Source organism: Ictalurus punctatus, chromosome 19, assembly GCF_001660625.3.
Source record: "Ictalurus punctatus breed USDA103 chromosome 19, Coco_2.0, whole genome shotgun sequence".
NCBI classification, from domain to species: Eukaryota; Metazoa; Chordata; class Actinopteri; order Siluriformes; family Ictaluridae; genus Ictalurus; species Ictalurus punctatus.
The window spans coordinates 7448658-7468006 of NC_030434.2; the positions used below are offsets into that span (position 1 = coordinate 7448658).

The 19349-nt window shown below is 37.5% G+C and overlaps 1 protein-coding gene across 1 annotated transcript in view; it reads left to right on the forward strand.

Moving 5' to 3' along the window:
• The window catches only part of LOC108279510 (glutamate receptor ionotropic, kainate 2), a 58449-nt gene that overhangs the window by 28655 nt on the left and 10445 nt on the right, over positions 1–19349 (forward strand). Inside the window, exons 7-11 of the mRNA XM_017493813.3 lie at positions 9015–9158; positions 10747–10854; positions 10943–11056; positions 12244–12450; positions 17919–18142. Of these exons, the coding sequence (XP_017349302.1) occupies positions 9015–9158; positions 10747–10854; positions 10943–11056; positions 12244–12450; positions 17919–18142 (797 nt within the window). The remainder of the gene's footprint in view (positions 1–9014; positions 9159–10746; positions 10855–10942; positions 11057–12243; positions 12451–17918; positions 18143–19349) is intronic.

Here is a 19349-nt window from a genome sequence, read left to right on the forward strand (position 1 = left end):
AGTGTGAGCAAATAAAACCTTTTTAGGCTACCTTCTGAACATGAGGGTGATAAGGTGATTTGAATGGAAAGCTGCTAAAGCAGCTTATTCCAGAAATATTCAGGTACATGCCCCTTATTTTCAAGAAATTGTGCCTTAAGAAGTTGATTTTGGTAAAACACGAAATACTGACGCAATCTGTATGTCGTTTCCTCATTTTTTGTCATCCCACTCATTACAAATATACAGTATATATAGACAGTGTGAAACAATATTGTGCATACGGGACTGTGTGTAACATAGAGACCAATACAATTTATGCAGCATAATACAATCAATAAATACTAAAGGTATGTAAGTATAAGGTAATATAGGTAACCATACAGTACACACTTACTACACATAATAGCAGCAGAATCAGGATGAACATGTCCATGAACTGGATTAAGCCAGTTTGCTGTTAGGTAAACCCTAATATGATTGTTCAATTTACGTAAATATGAAAGTCTCTTATAATATTTATTATTGGACTAACCTGGCGGGGGGCGCATGGTGGCATAGTGGTTTGCATGCCTGCCTCACAACTCTGTGAGTGTAGGTTCAAATCCCACCTCTGACTTGTGTGTATGGAGCTTGCATGTTTCCTCCAAGCTTTGGGGGTTTCCTCCAGGTTCTCTCCTCTGGTTTCCTCCCCCAGGCTAAAGACATATGTTGTAAGCTTTTTCAAATTGTGTTTAATGTGTGATACACAGGATAACCCTGTGTAGGTTGGATGGAATCATCTATTGAGAGTGGGCATAAGCCTCAAAAGAAAGCCATGGAAGAGTGAACACAAACTTATAGGTGGTGATAGGTGATTAATCCTTATGAGCAAATTCAACTGACAATGTTATTGGTATCTATTGGACTATTGTTTAACTATTTATATTTCTTAATGGATTTGGATGGATTCCAATAGTGTTTATGAGCCGGTAGCAGGGATACCGATGAAAGTTTTAACGCTTGGTCGAGATTTTAGAGAAAGGGGAGAAGTGTAAGTTTAGTATTTTTTTGTATGTGTATAAACAGTTGTTATTACATAATTCTATAATTCTCATGTAATAGTAGAGAAATCATGCACCACTGGCAGTTTATCCACCCTGTATAATATTATATTGTATTGTGTAAGAATACAATGTAATGTTATACAGGGTGCTTAAACTATGAACCATGAATTATAAATTATCATAACGTATTATTGCTTCCTATTTCACAACTATTGAAAAGATGTTTAAAAGGAAGTGGTTACAAATACTGGTCCAGTGTAAGTGCGTTCGTTTTAGATGATGTGGGATCTAAAAGCAAGTGATTACTTGGAGAGTTCTAAATCAAAGCATTGCAGACTTTACTAAATAATAAATATGTCTAAAGGTTTGAGCAGGATGGTGATAAAATGCTTCATTAAAGAGCTGTGTTTATGACCTCCCTAGAGATATATTTCTCACTCTAATGCTGCCTTTCCTTTGACCCTGTTTGTAACCATCCTTGGTTTCCTGAAACTATTTAAAAATGATCAATGTCCTGTGCCTTAACTTGTAACAGAGAGTGTTTTTCTAAATACAGTACTGGTCTATAATATTGTGTGGGACATCTAAATTGAAAAAGTAAAATGCTTCTTTTAACTGAGCTATAGGTTTCTATATGTTACGCTATGAAGAATTAGAGGCTGATACAAATACAGATGTTTTTGATTGATCTAAAAACAAGGTTAATGCTGACAACTATGGAGTATAAAAATTACAGCATGTGTGTATATGAATAAGAAGAGAGATTCACTTGCATATCTGACATGTTCAGAGAAAAACAACTCAGTTCTTAATTTTAGTTAGTTTTGCTGCTCTTTGGATCCTGCTGTGTCTGAAACCACAAACCTCTGCCTTTACCATGACACACAGACACACACACACACACACACACACACACACACACACACACACACACACACACACACACACACACACACACACACACACACACACACGCACGCACGTAGACAGACAGTCTTGACAATCATCTCTATAGCGGTTGCTAGCGGAGATGTGGGGTTGCTGTGGAAACGCCAGCTGGCGCAGTGACCTGGTGGAGCTACTTTGCAGCAATTTCAGCCCATCCATCAGTGCAGTGATTTATTGCTGTCTAGAAGCCACTTGCATGAGGGGAGAGGGAAAGACATGTTACACGAGAGGCAGAGAGAGTGAGAAAGAACTGTATTAGATCGAGGCAGATGTCTCCAGTTCAGCCATGAGAATCGATGCACAAATTGTCTGAAATCATTTGTGCTTCAAAAGTTTCAGCAAAAGTTTTCCGTCATGTTCAAATTCCCATGTTGCTGCCGAAGTGTGTCTGTTTAAAAGTTGTGTTGTGCTGTTGTATTGACACAAATCTCATCTCAGACTCTTTTAGAGCAGGAATACTGTACGTGCTTAGTGTCCTTTACCTGTTGGTACTAAGCCTTTTGATTACATGTTACAGTGTTTTTATGATTTTGACTAAGGTTTCTGGTTTCTGGTTCATGTCTTCTACCCAAGTTTTGCTGTTTCTACATCACCTGAGCTCTGCATGTTTTGATGTAGACTCTGCCTATTGTTTCAATTAAATTAACCTGCATCCATCACCGTCTCCACCAAATGAGGCAGACTCAATTTCTCTTTTAAAAATGTCATACATATCAGAGGGATGTGTCTCGCTCAGATAGGATGATTACGCATTGGCATGTTGCAGGCTGGGTATTGTATTTCTGCTAATTCGGTGTGTGAAAACAGGGAACTGACCCAGAAGCTTAAATGTCAAAATGCTTTAAAACGTTTAAAACGACATTAAGTGATACATTACTACTGTATGCGACAGAATACTACATACAATGACAAAAAACATATTTCTAGTTTTATGCCAGAATGCTCCATTAATAATTTTATACAGCTGAAATGAGTGAGTCAAAAGTCTATTTGTTTTACATTTTATTTTATCTTCCCAAATTGCATTATGTGCTGCTAGAAAATTTGTAATTGACTCAGATTTCTGCTCCATCTATCTGGTTATTAATAACCTGCTCTCTCAATTGCTTATGGTTACATTTAACTACTGTGCCATTTTACTGCGTGTGGGCTCTTTGTCCCTGGTAATTGCTGAAGTGATTTGCACGCAGCATTACCAGTGAACAAATAGCTATGGTTTAATTTCGAGGCTGTGTATGTTTTCTTGTGCGGTGTGTGCCATTACTAGCTTACTTTATGTAACTTAATGAAAGCTCCATTTATACTGGGGTATGTTTTGTATACTGTAAGATGTAGTATATCTCATAGGCCTGTGTCTATCATTAGATAGTGATATTGATTATAGGATTGTTTTACATCATGTCAGGGTTTGTATGCCTGTCAAATTTGTACAGTCAAATAGCTTGGCATATTAAAATAATGAAAAAAATCATTAAAATATCCATTAAAATAATTTGTAATGACATTGGATTTTCATCTTTAGGTGTTTATATGGGAATACAGCAAAATAACTTTAGATACAAAATTGTAGCGTTTATAATCCACACATTTTGGTCTGTGTGAGTGTGTGAGAGAGCGAGAGAGCGAGTAAGAGAGAGAGAGAGAGAGAGAGAGAGAGAGAGAGAGAGAGAGAGAGAGAGAGAACAAACCTGACCAAAAAACAAAAGGGCTTGGAGGTGGAGATAAATAGAAAAGCTTTTCTATTCTCCTTTGACATCACACACACACACACACACACACACACACACACACACACACACACACACACACACACACACACACACAATCACACACACAATCACACACTGAAATGCATTCCCTAGTGCTAGAAGAGACGTCTGCAATTACTCCCTTTGGAGCCAGAAGCAATCATTAGCTTAGTAATACATCTTCACACAGTGACAGCTGAGCTGCACACACACACATGCCCACACTCTCGTGCTCGCACAAACTCACAGTTCTGTCAGTCTCTTTGCTCAGTGAATAACTCTGTGTGTGTCTGAATATCTAAACATCATTGAGCCCGGTGACTGATGATGAGTCTAAGGCATGCTGTTGTGTCAGCAATGTGTTTCTGAAGATTTGTCACCTACTGTATGCCATTAGCTTTAAACGCCCTTTTACAGGGACAGGGTTCAAATCAGATGACAATAATCCTACACTAACTGTATAAGAAAAATAGAAATTCATAGCAATATTAGTATTTATTTAACTGTATATTATTGTAAGCTACATGCAATAGCCCAGGGTTACTTAAATAGGGCTATAATTACTCTAAATGAGAAAATTTAGTGCTTATATTATTGGATGCAACATGCAATTACAGATCATACCACAGAATAAATCAAATGAAGCTGTAATTAGAGTACAATTAGAGCAAAATGTTTGTGTTTTTGTTGTTTTAAATTAACATGCAATTGCATATCATATGCCAAAGAAACTGGTTATCAGTAAGGAATAAAACGGAAGGAAAATAATCCACAGTGGGCCCATTATTTCCTGTAACACCATGTCCCAAAGCACTTTATTGCCAACAATTACAATTTCAATTTAATACATAGCATTTTTCCTCCACATTGGATCACCTGCCAGCTCTCCCCTATTATACAGCAACTACCGACCAGGATAGGTGAAGGCTAATACATGCCTCCTCTTTTTGAACCACATATTTTTTGAACTGCTACTTATGCTGCTACACCGGGTGGAGTAACACACTCAAGAGCAAAGTGAGCTCACATACACCCATGATTGGCTAGAATTACTGTGATTGACAAGGGAGAGTGAGAATGCCCCTCCCATCCAGAGAGCACAGCCAATTTTGCTCCTGGACAGATGGCTGTGGCATAGTCTAGGATTCAAGCTCGTCATCTCTGGATGGTACGGCAAGCACTTTTCTATTGTGCCACTTAAGTTTATAGTTACATTTAATGTTGTGGAATGCCCGTGAGAAAAGTTAGTTCCTGTTATCACTTACTTTATAGCAGCTATAAACAGCTGTTCCCTCAACAGGCTCTTTTTTCTTTCTCTTGAAGTTAATAAGACAAAAGCCCACCTTATCATGTTATTAACAAACCTGAAAGCATAAATCTTCTATCTATCTATCGATCTGAAGACTCCCCAGTGGTGGAAAATGTACAGACCATTATAAAGTGTGGACATTAAACACTGGGGGAAAAAAGTATTGGACACGTCAACATTTTTTTCAGTAAATATATTTCCAAAGAGGCTGTTCACATAAAATTTTCACCAGACATCAGTATTAAGGCAAGAAATCTCTTAAACATATTGTCTTTAAACCTTGTTCAATTGAATTCAAGTCAGGTGATTGACTGGGCCATTCTATCGCCTTGATTTTTTTTCTCTGAATCCAATTGAGAGTTTCCTTTACTGTATGCTTTGGATCGTTGTCCTGCTGGAAGCTCCACCCACGTCTCATCTTCATCATCCTGGTGGATGGCAGCAGATACTTCTCAAGAATCTCCCGATAAAGGGCTCCATTCATCACTCCTTCAATTATATGAAGCCTTCCAGTACCATGTGATGAAAAACAGCCCCACACCACGATGCTTCCACCTTCAAACTTCACTGTTGGTGTAGTGTTTTTAGAGTGATGTGCAGTGCCATTTCTTCTCCAGATATGGTGTGTAGTATGACAGCCAGAAAGTTCACTTTTGCTCTCGTCTGACCAGACTACACTCTCCCAGTGTTTCATAGGCTTGTTCAAATGAGTTGTAGTAAACTTTAAACGAGCTTCGACATGCCTTTTCTTACTAATGGCGTCCTGCGGGGTGAGCGTGAGCAGCGGAGTGCATTGCCTATTGTTTTCTCTGTGACGACGTTACCTGCTGCCTCCAAGTGTTTCTGGAGCTCTTTCCGAGTGGTCCTTGGCTCTTGGGCTACTCTTCTGCCTATTCTTCTGACTCCCTGGTCAGAAATCTTGCGAGGAGCTCCTGTGCGTTACCGGTTGATGACGGAGTGATGTTGCTTCCACTTGCGGATAATGGCCCCAGTGGTGCTTACTGGAGGATTCAGAAGTTTTGAAATACGTCTGTATCCGATTCCATCAATATGTTTCATGACAATAAGGTTGTGAAGGTCTTGGGAGAGCTCTTTGCTTTTACCCATCATGAGACGTTTCTTGTGTGACACCTTGGTAATGAAAAACCTTTTTATAGACCATCAATTTACAAACCCAGCTGATATTCATTTGCACAGATAGGAGGTATAATTACTTACGGATTTCAGCTGGTTCCTTGCCTTACCTTGCCTTGGAGAACTGCTTTTTCTTAGCGTGTTCAATACTTTCCTGTGTCATTCCACTTTATTACACGTAACTTTATTTATGGACTTTCATGTTGTAAATTATTTATATTTCTGGATTTCTTGAGTTAATACCAATGTCTGGTAAAATTTTCAAGTGAATAGCCTCATTGGAAATATATTCACTGAAATAAATGTTGATGCGTTCAATACTTATTTCCCCCATTGCAATTATAACAAATAACTATCAAACAATTATCCATTTTTGGAACAGGGTTCAGGAAATTTTTACTTTAATGATTTAGTATTCTTTTCTTATCTGCTACTTGTTTCTGATTATTTGAAATTTGTTTTGTGGCACTTGTCTCACAGCTGCTTAACAGCTGTATAGCTGGAATGCCATCTGCCTCATATATAAGATTTTTTTTTAGAACAATAATATCTAAATGTAAAACAATGGCAGCACAGAGTAGAAGTGAAAAAAACTGTGGAGCATCTCTCTCTGAAACTTGATGAACTGCGGACTGGTTCAAACTGTGCCAGTATTATGGGAAATTTTGACAAGTATGTGATGTTGTGTTGTATGGTTGTATGGTGCTATTTATTGTCTTATGTTTTGGTGTGATGGTGCAGTGCTTCTCTTATTCGAAACAATTATCTCCTGTGGGAGACAATAAAAGTAACCCTAACCCTAACAACCTGTTATATGAATTTAATAATAACTTATAATAACTTACAATGAGTTATTATTGTAATAACTTATAATAATAACTCAAGAAAGAGCTATTGTATAACTGTGGTTCTTGTTCTAAAAAAAATCTACCTTTTAAATGTGAAGCAAATCAAGGATCTTATTTTATAACCTATTTTATTTATTTATTTATTCATACTACATATTGATATATTCAGACAGCAGCTACAGTAGTCACAGAATAAATTCCCCAGTTTCATATTTAGTTTTTATCTGCTTAATTCCAGATAGGAAAGGGGATTGCAGGAACATATTAACTCATTAAAATCTCCTAAAAATGTCCTAAAATTTAACACTAATTTAACATTTAACACCATTTTAATTTATCGTTCATACCATTAGTAGCACATAATGTTTTCTTTGATTGTTAGAGAACTGTGTAGCACAACATTAGCGTTGCTATTTTTAAAACAGTAGATGTATAACAATGGTTGAATATGAAATGCCTCCCAGCTACCTTTGAATCCAGTATATGTTGCTTGAAATAATGGCTTTTACATCCTTAATTGTGCACAAATGGGTTGGGGGGCATTTCATTGTAACTTACATTTGCACAATTAACATTTGCAGGGTTTAGTTTGTATACAATTGATTATCTAATCGTTTAGGACTCCCCAAGCTGAGATGAGATGCTATAAGATACAATATTTCTAATTTAAGATAGAATTTAGTTCTGTAATATGAATGTATGAACAATTCTGCCTTGTACTTATATCACTTTGTTGTTAAACATTATCACTTGATTTATACAAAACACAATATCAAGGTCCACATCAACAAACACAAGTTGCATCTCCTAATACAAAATAATATTGCTCAGTAATAAAAATGTCAATATGGTGACTGTGATGGACTGGCATCCGGTCCTGGGTGATTTCTTCTGCTTTGTCTGCTTTGTGCCCAGTATTACCAAGATAGCATCCTGATACCCGACCCTGATAGTGATAAAGTGGTTTAAAAATCTTGAGGCAGATTTTTTAATAATTTAGATCATTTGATGACTTCTGCATAAGCGCTGGGACAGTGGCTTGGTGCACTCCCTTGCACCTCTGGGGTTGAGGATTTGAATCCCACCTCCACCTTGTGTGCACGGAGTTTGCATGTTCTCTCCGTGCTTCGGGGTTTCTTCCAGGTACTCCAGTTGCCTCCTCCAGTCCAAAGACATGCTAATTGGCATTTCCAAATTGGCCAAATTGCAGTTGTAGTATACGAATGTGTGTGGAATTGTGCCCTGTGATGGGTCGGCACCCCGTCCAGGGTGTCCCATGTCTTGTGCCCCAAATTCCCTGGGATAGGCTCCAGGCTCCCCTGTGACCCTGTGTAGTCAGTAAACATTTTTTTATTTCCAAACATTACTTTTCCAACTAAAAAAATGAAATGTTACAGAAAAATATGCAAGCTGTTATATAAAATTGTTAATTCTGTTAATGTAGTGTATTATATAGTATGTAGTTAAAGAAACTATATCTTTCCACAAAAACAGTTTCAGTGGATGTAAAGGATGAAACTGAGGTATTGAGGCTTGAGTAAAGTGTGTCCAGAGCTACAGTAGAGCTGGCACTGGATGCTGATGAGAAGAAGGAAACTGGCATCAATCCTCACTAGCAAGATCTGACAAATGCACATATGGTTGCACTCACAGATTCCCTTAAATGAAGTACAAAGGCCGAAACCCGGTCTACATAAACACGTGGTTCAAAGCAGGACGCGCTGGTGTTGTGGTTTGGATCTGCATACTACAGGCTTATTGTAGAGATCTGCTAAATGCTGTAAATGTAAAATATAAATGAGATCACTACAGTGAGGAAAGCACCAGCGTGTGCATCAGTGTCCTTGTTTGCTTAAAGGACACTTGAATTACTAGGCTGTGTTGCATTAAATAAATTTACAGTGTTACATTAAATAAATTTTATGTATCATGCCTTTGGTGTGTGCATGTATATGTGTGTGTGTGTGTGTGTGTGTGTGTGTGTGTGTGTGTGTGTTCACAGACAGATGCAGCGCTGATGTATGATGCAGTGCATGTTGTAGCAGTAGCCGTGCAGCAGGCACAGCAGATCACTGTGAGCTCTCTACAGTGCAACCGACACAAGCCCTGGCGCCTCGGAGGGAGGTTCATGAGTCTCATTAAAGAGGTACTCACACCACACACACACACACACACACACACACACACACACACACACACACACACACACACACACACACACACACACACACACACACACACACACAAATACATTCTTATACACACATACAGATGTACTTTATACTCAACTTTAGGTATACTTCATCCGGGATTTGTCTTGAATGGCTTTTTTTAATCAATTTTAATCAAAATATGCTGGATGGTAAAAGAAAAGAATGTTTTCAGAGGCAGTCATGTAGCAGTTATTGTTCAGTAGTGGAATAGACAGACAAATTATGGTCATCATATTGTGTTCAGGTTATTATGTTATTTTTTTAAGAAGAAGCAGCCTTTATTTGTCACATATACATTACAGCACAGTGATTTTTTTTTTTCACATATCCCAGCTTGTTGGGAAGCTGGAGTCAGAGCACAAGGTCAGCCATGATACTGTATGGCACCCTTGGAGCAGGGAGGGTAAAGGGCCTTGCTCAAGAGCCCAACAATGGTAGGTTGGTGGTGCTGGGGCTTGAATCCCCAACCTGCTGATCAGTAACCCAGAGCCTTAACTGTTGAGCCACATATTTTAAAGCCAACAATCGTTTTTGCATTGATTATTTGTAGATGGTATTATCATGGGTAGTTTGTGCAAAAGCCAAGCACTGCCTCATCCTTTCTTCCTTTGTAACACTCTCTATCTCTTGAACTTCAACCTCTTCTTTCCTTGTCTTTTTCTGCCCAATTCTCTGACAGCTTTGAAGTCAGACTTCAAAAAGAGTCACTTTCAGAACAATGAACATAGTAGTGCAATGCTGTGTCCAGATGTCAGCGGGATACACAACACATTATGCTTTTGATCACACTTTTATAATCACACACACGCACACACACACACACACACACACACACACAGACAGAGAGACAGAGAGAGGCAGGTGCATCCCTCACACAATGTGTGTTTGTAGAATGTTGTTTTATTATACGATGGGTCACATGCCATTGTTTAAATAATAAGATTACAAATATACATGTATGTGAATATAGAAATATTGCACTGTAAATAGGAGACATCAGTGATTGCTTGAGAAAAGTATTTTTATTCTATGTTTTAATGCTTTTTATTCATTATCTTCAGTAACTGCTTTATCCTTTATACAGGGTCTGTCCTGGGAACACTGGGTGAAAGGCAGGGATACACTCTGGGTGGGAAGCCAGTCTATCACAGGGGATCATGCACACACACGCACACACACACACACACACACACACACACACACACACACACTACCAGCATGTATTTGGAAGGAGAAAACCATGCAGAGCTCCCTGGTGCAGTGAGGCAGCAATGCCACCCGTTATACACCATGCCCCTTTATTCTAACTATGTAAAATGAAAAGAATGAAATAAAATAAGCAACTCGATGTGTACTTATATATACTTATATTACATATTTACTTTTAAATGTAAACATATAAATATAATCATATAAATACACAACAAAGCGGGTTTTTAATCTTTTTTCATCATCAGTTAAGAATGGACTTAAACGAATGAATGTAAAACATGTAAGTGTGCCTCATTGTGTTCTCCAAAGGCTTCGTGGGATGGTCTGACAGGGCGAGTTCTCTTCAACAAAACCAATGGCTTGAGAACGGACTTTGATCTAGATGTGATCAGTCTGAAGGAAGAAGGACTGGAAAAGGTATTTGTCTTTTTTTTTTGCGTGTCTGTGGACATTTTACACTTGTTCATGTGAATTTTATATATGCATATGTCTATTGGATCAACAGATTGGCACATGGGAACCTCTGAGTGGCTTAAACATGACAGAGCATCATAAGAGTAAAGCGGCCAATGTTACAAACTCCTTGTCTAACAAATCACTAAAGGTCGCCACTATTCTGGTAAACACATGCACTTAAAATATTACTCCACACACTCAAATACACCTTACTGTCCCAGCATATTATTCCAGTTAGGAATTAATGAATGACTTTAAATACTTTGTATGGCTGTCCCAAATGCTAAATCCCAATGAAATGATTAATTGGATAATTGATTAGTCCACAAAAAGGTTTTTAAGAAGGCCCAGACAGCATTTTAATCAGAGACATTGCATTTCTTGAAGACATAATTTTATATAGACAAAATTATGAACAACAAGTACTTAAAGTGAGTTGTAACTATGTTAGATGAGAACACACCGATTGCATTGCACAAAAGGCATTATGATTTCATGATCTTGATTTAGATCTGTGGCCTCTTCTAGTTCATCATGCAAAAATAAATAAATAAATAAATACATCCTAGATCATTTCTATGATTAACATGATAAATAGGACAAGGACCAATCATGCTGTAATATATTGGCAATAAAGCCAGGACACGTATTAGGCTTTATTATTTATTTATTGATTGATTTTAAGATTTTGAAAAAAATGTGATTTTAAGTGATATTCCATTGTCAGTTCACGTTTTTTTTCTGGCTTAAAGGCAAGTTTTTTTTTTTTTAGTTTTTTTTTTTTAGTTTTTTTTTTTAATCGATGATCTAGATACTGTTTGAAAACCTGACATCATTCAAAAAAACTCTCTAGTTAAGAAAAGTCTGGAAACCTCAGATAAACGTTCATTTTAATGATAAATGTTATCATTCATGTTATCAGATTCATGTTAATGATAAAGATCATTTTCATTTTAATAACCTGAATGGTCTACCCAGAAAAGCAACTTAAGCTGACTATAAATACAGAGGATATCAATATTAATCAATATATCAAATATTAAGTATATTAAGAGACAATTCAGTTTCTAACTCTGACTGTTACTTGCATTGTTTAAGGTGGTGAAATCTCAAGCAATAAAATGAAACACATTAGTCTACATCCACAGGGCCCACTGACAGTCACAACAGCACTCACTGAGCAGTATTTAATTTAAAACCATATAATAAAAGCTCATATGATTTTCATTGATATTGATGACATTTTTTACTCATTCTTCAATATACCAAACAAAGATCATTCAGAGTTCCTTTCTGATTGTCACCAGGATAATAGGGTTATGCTAAGTTTTCCTCTTCTTTCTAATACAGGAAGAGCCCTATGTGATGTTTAAGAAGTCGGATAAACCTCTCTGTGGTAATGATCGCTTCGAGGGCTATTGTGTGGACTTGCTGCGTGAGCTCGCCGCTATTCTTGGATTCCATTACGAGATCCAATTGGTGGAGGATGGGAAGTATGGAGCAGTAGAGGAGAGCACTGGCCAGTGGAACGGCATGGTGCGAGAACTTATAGACCATGTAAGTTGTTTCAATATTATAATATATTAAATATATAGATTTTTAATAAATAACAAGCACAGACATCTCCATTTTGTTGTATTTATTTATAGCAATTTGTGAGGCAGAACACAAGTACATAGCTAACTTGGTAGAAGTCTGAATGAGGACTAATGAGGACTGACCAAAAAAGAAAAGAAAAAACAACTTACTGTAAACAAATCTACTGTTTCGTGCAAAACAAATACAACATTTTATAAACAACAATGATGATCAATTTCACATAAATGTATTTCACAGATACTTTTTCCTAACATTTTGGACAAGCTAACTGTTTGTACATTTGAGTACAGATCAAATAGATGCCTTAAATATATTGTAAATTTGTTTATAATGAACCTGCTGGCTACATCGTGAAACAATATGCATTAAGAATGTAGAAACAAGAATCTTTGTGCCAGAGGTTCTAATAGAGGGCTCTAATCAATTGGACTTGATAAATATGTGGTACATTTGATATACGCATATATCATATTATAATGACTCTCCAGAGACAGGAACAAATTCAATTGCATAGTTTTAAAGATTATTAATGCAAACACAAGGACAGTTCAAGTCAGTTTACCATTAAAGAAGAGTATCAGAGGCAGGGCAGATGCACTCAAGAGTTTCCAGATAAATACAAAATGGCATGCCAAGAACAACAGGTTTAAGCAGATAAAAAAAAAAAAATCAAAAACGTGTCATACCCAAGCATAGCAAACAATAATACATTGCTCGCATATTCAGCTAGAAACTGTGGCAAGATTTCATAATTATATGCATCTAACAGGCAGTTTTAATATAGACATAAATAAGGGGTAAATTTCCAAAAAGGAATGCAAGCAGTTGCAAAGTAAGAACTACTGATGATGACCTCCTGGTTGGTGGGAGAAGTTCACTAAGTCACTGTTGGCCTAAATCCGATTTATCCACTGCTGGAATGTTGGTTTTACCAAAAAAAACAGGTGCACACTGTGGTTAGTTTTGTAGAGGAGTGAATTAACAAAAGCTTTTTATCTAATGGTGTTCAAGATATAGGTTTGTTATGGCTTGGTTCTTGAATTCTTACTTGAATTGGCCCACTAAATGGGAGCCACAAGCAGTTTTAGGGGAATAACAGCATAAGGTTTTGCTGTTTTGTGTTATGGTGTGTTAATTCTAATAAATGCAGCAGGAGCTTTTGTAGTTTTATTCCCATGTCAGTAATAATTAATGATTGTACTGAGTTCTCCCCGTGCTTCGGGGGTATCCGCTGGGTATTCCGGTTTCCTCCCCCAGTCCAAAGACACGCATGGTAGGCTGAGTGGCCTGTCCAGAGTGTCCGTAGTGTATGAATGGGTGTCTGAATGTGTATGTGATTGTGCCCTGCGATGGATTGGCACCCTGTCCAGGGTGTACCCCGCCTTGTGCCCGATGCTCCCTGGGATAGGCTCCAGGTTCCCCCATTACCCTGAAGGAAGGATAAGTGGTATAGAAGATGGATGGATGGATGGATGGATGGATGGATTGTACTGAATCAGGTAAGAAAAAACCCCCCAGCAAGCTATATCATTTATTATGCTCTTGCGTTACTGCTTGTAGCCCTTGTATTTGGGCCAAGCTTGCTTGCTGCCAGCTCCTGTGTGGCACTCATTCTTCCCATTCCGTGGGTCTGAACTGCCAAGCCTTCTACCCATATCTGTTCTTGCTGTGACAACACAGCAAAGGAGCTTACTAGGCTCCATCCAAGATTCTTGTTAACATGATATCTCAAGAATGAGTGGTTGAATATTTGTAGGATTTATATGAATTTTTTCTGAATAGATTTCAGAATTGATCCAAACAGGCTCATGGTAACAACAAGGTCAAGTGTCTGAAATAGTTTTTTTTTCAGTAGTTTCCTTTTTGTATTTCAGCCATACAAATTTGTAAAAAAAGACTAGACTTCTTGGTGGTGGAGGTGTCCTGTCGACAGCATTGGTGTCAAGTGCCACTTGTTTTCTTCCTAGAGGTCTTTGCATGTGTATCAGACCAAAATAACTGGTCCAAGTCCAACTGTGCAAGAGGGTCTTGGTTGGGTTCCAATCAAACACTAGCACAGTTTGATTTCAGTGAGAGAGCAATTTGTGAATCCTGAATCGATCCAACTCCACAAAGTCAACCAAACATGCAGTTTACTTTGTGTTGAGATTGACATTTACTTGTTAAGATGAACTGCTAATCTGAGCCACAAGACACAAACTAAGCCAAGGAACAGAGCTGAAGTGCTGGAGAAATGTGATAGTCTGGGTATGTAGATCAATGAACAAAAATGGAAAACAAATGGTAGAACAAGATATACATTGTATTGAATATTTCTATAATTATCTAGTAAATTATCGAGCATGTGATTGGATGTGCTCAGGTGTGTTCTATGTACACTTGCCAAAGGTATGTTTACTTTTTTCATTGTATTTCTGACCAATGAATGAAGGAGTTTTATGTGTGCGTTTTCAGCCCTACATGTCCCTCAGCCAACATTTTTGCCTTTTGAGTAATTAAATTATGTGCAGTGAGAAAACATCAAAGAAAATTTTGCTCTGATTCCGACCAGACTAATAGCTGTGAAAGCACCCTTACAAGTAATATTGTTATAGGTTGAGTAAACTGCTTAACCCAGCCTTCCAGTTTGTCTGTGGCACTGGAATGTTGTTGATTTTTTCTAGTCTCATGCTTCTCTGCCCGCAACCACCTCTGACATGTCCCGGAGCTGTTATACTTACTCAGGATCAGGGAGAGAAAACCAATTCCCCTTCCGGTTTATCTTAATGAGGTGAGATGCAGGTGGAGCACCAGAAGGCTGCAGTAAGCTCTGGAGCACCTCTTAGTCCTCAGCCTGTGCTTTCAGAAGTGCCTCACAAGTCAAGGAGGGCCTGGTTTTGATAGCCTTGGCAAAGGTATATGCAGAGTATTGGAACTGAAACCAAGGTTTTTTTTTTTTTTAGCAGTTTTTATTTTTATTTTTTAAGTGACTCTTCACTCTGAGGGGACAAGTGAACCAAAACCATTCCAGCAAAATGCTCCCTACAGCAAAACAGTCCTCTCTCTTTTAAGATGTCACCTGTCTGTATTTCATACAATTCTCGTACCATTCCATTCTTAATTGGGACATATGGGGAATTTTAGCCCTGAGAGATAATGACAGCTGGAGGAGATGGATGAGAGCTTGGCAGGATGTAGGAGCATTGTTAATCTTTTCTCCAGGGCTCTTATTAACAGACACTGTAGCCAGAGCATGTTCATGTGTAAAAACACTTTATCATCCAACACAATGAACACTGCAGAATGAATTACTGATATAATCCTTTATTACTTATCATACATTAGCTGTGTGATCAGCTGGATGGTTAGTACACCTGATTGCTAGTGGATCTCCTCAGGTTGTTTAAATTGCACATAACATAGTATCACCATTCTTACTCTCAATAATAATGTGGCATTTTAAAATATTGTCTTAGTCAACACATAAGATTAATTTAATAAAATTGTACTAATCGTTTAGTGATGTCTGTTATTTTAAAGTATTGTGCCATATTTTATACAGTGGTGCTTGAAAGTTTGTGAACCCTTCAGAAATTTTCTATATATCTGCATAAATATGACCTAAAATATCATCAAATGTTCATATAAGTCTTAAAAGTAGATAAAGAGAACCCACTTAAACAAATGAGATCAATTTTGATACGTGGTCATTTATTTATTGAGGAAAATGATCCAATATTACATATCTGTGAGTGGCAAAAATATGTGAACCTTAATTTTAGTAACTGGTTTGACACCTTTGTGAAGCAATAACTGCAACTAAGCATTTCTGTTAACTGATATTTCACATCAGCTTGGAGGAATTTTAGCCCGTTCCTCAGTACAGAACACCTTCAAAATTGGGATGTTGGTGGGTTTCCTGATATGAACTGCTTGCTTCAGGTCCTTCCACAATATTTTTATTGAATTAAGGTCAGGACTTTGACTTGGCCATTCCAAAACATTAACTTTATTCTTTTTTTAACCGTTCTTTAGTAGAAGAACTTATGTGTTTAGAGTCATTGTCTTGCTGCATGACCCACTTTCTCTTGAGATTCAGTTTATTGACAGATGTCCTGACATTTTCCTTTTTGAAATTGCTGGTATAATTCAGAATGAATTGTTCCATCAATGATGACAAGTTGTCCTGGCCCAGATGCAGAAAAACAGGCCCAAACATGATACTACCACCATAATGTTTCACAGATGGGATAAGGTTATTGTGCTGGAATGCAGTGTTTTCATTTCTCTAAATATAACCCTTCTCATTTAAACCAAAAATGTTATTTTGTTCTCATCAATCCACAAAATATTGTTCAAGTAGGCTTTTTGCTTGTTCACGTGATCTTTAGCAAACTGCAGATGTTCTTTTTGGAGAGCAGTGATTTTCTCCTTGTAACTCTGCCCTGCACACTTTTGTTGTTCAGGGTTCTCTTTATGGTGGACTCATGTACATTAACATTAGCCACTATGAGAGAGGGCTGTAGTTGCTTAGAAGTTACCCTGGGTTCCTTTGTGACCTCACAGACTATTACATGTCTTTCTCTTGGAGTGATCTTTGTTGGTCTCCACTCCTGGGGAGGGTAACAATGGTCTTGAATTTCCTCCATTTGTACACAATCTATTTGACTGTGGATTGGTGGAGTCCAAACTCTTTAGAGATGGTTTTGTAACCTTTTCCAGCATGATGAGCGTGAACGACTCTTTTTCTGAGGTCCTCAGAAATCTCCTTGCCACGATACACATCCACAATCATGTTATGAAGGTTAGACTTAAAACAGGGTGCTCACTCACTCATACCTGATCATTAACCCATTGATTGAAAACACCTGACTCTAATTTCACCTTCAAATTAACTGCTAATCCTAGAGTTTCACATACTTTTGCCACTCACAGATATGTACTATTGGATAATGTTTATTTGTTTAATTGGGTTCTCTTTGCCTGTTTTTGGGATTTGTGTGAAAATTGTATGCTGTTTGAGGTAATATTTGTGCAGATATACAGAAAATTCTAAAGGGTTCACAAACTTTTAAGCACGGCTGTATAGTAATCTATAAATATATTTTCATTAAGCAGCCTAATGTCATTTACACTGTGCCGATGTGTCTACTACTGCTATTTTTAAGAGGTATGACATTTCATATCTTATTCAGTAAATTTTGTGAAAAGTTTAATTGCCTTTAAGAATCCATGCATTACAATAAACATATTTTAAAATAAGTAAATTAAATGCTGGAAATTTATGTGTATAACATTATATCATCGTAAATTTTGAAATAGCTCTACATATGACCTGAAAGATGTTATGATAAACTAGCCAGACCACAAGAAATTAGTCCATTATTTGAGGGTTACGAATCAATGTTTCTTAATTGCTTCTCTCTCTTTGCTGTTTTGTTTGACAGAAAGCAGATCTGGCGGTGGCTCCCTTAGCCATAACATATGTGAGGGAGAAGGTGATCGATTTTTCGAAGCCCTTCATGACTCTTGGGATCAGCATCCTGTACCGCAAACCCAATGGCACAAACCCTGGCGTCTTCTCCTTCCTCAATCCCCTTTCCCCTGATATCTGGATGTATATTCTGCTGGCTTACTTAGGTGTCAGTTGTGTGCTGTTTGTCATAGCCAGGTAACATGTCAACTTTGGTGGAGACAATAACAGAATATTTTGTAAAGATAGGAAAATTCTCCAAAACTGTCTGCGTTGTCAGTATATTCTTCTATTTTGTTTAACCGCAATACTTTTGAGTGGGATCTCACTTCTAAGGTCCTCAGAAGTATTGCGGTTAAAGTTGTGTGACTCTCAGTGTTACTGGCACTATGATACCTAAAAAGAGATGCCATAATTGCCACCTAAGTTGGTTCAGAATATGCATAGAACAAATTTTTATGATGTCGGTGTATGATGGGTAAGTTTGGTTTGTCTGACTCTTGGAGCCCTCTGCACACACTGACAAAATTTCTATTATGATTATTTTTTTTTATTAAAGGCAGACTAAGTCATTGTAGGAAAATCTTTAATTCAAGTAAAAACAAACAAACAAACAAACATAAGAAACATTAGAAAATATACTTTACCAGGAAACAATTATACAATAAGCTAGAAACAAAGCACAAGAAAGATCACAAAATCTTAAGTCAAAATCCCATGCAACAATCAACAAAGACACTACAAAGGGGTATATACACAGATTACAACTATGTCTCCACACAGAGCTCCAAATATCAATAACTTCATGTGATATTCTTTTTATTCTGTGCTGTGAAAAAGAATTCCCCCCTCCCGATTTCCTCTATTTTTTGCATATTTGTCACACTATATTGTTTCAGATCTTCATATAAAATGTGATGTAAGACAAGTAGAACACGAGAAAACACAAAACACATTTTTAAAATGATAATCTCCCACCTCTCCCTGGCAAAACATAATAACAGGCCGTGTCATCTTTAGCAGCAACTACTGCAACCAAACACTTGTGATAGCTGGAGATCAGTCTTTCAGATCATTGCGGAGAATTTGGCTCACTGTTCTTTATATAATTGCCTTAATTCAGCCACATTGGAGAGCTTTCAGGCATGAATCGCCCATTTAAGGTCCTGCCACAGTATCTCAGTGGGGTTCATTCAGGACTTTGACTAGGCCACTACAAAACATAATTTTGATTCCTTTGAGCCATTCAGAGGTGAACTTGCTCTTGTGTTTTTAATCACTGTTTTGCTGCATAACACAATTGCAAATGAGCTCATGATCACAGACTGACAGATAGTCTCCTTCAGGATTTACAGGTAGACAGCAGAATTCATAGTTATATCAATTGTGCCAGGTCACATAGGCC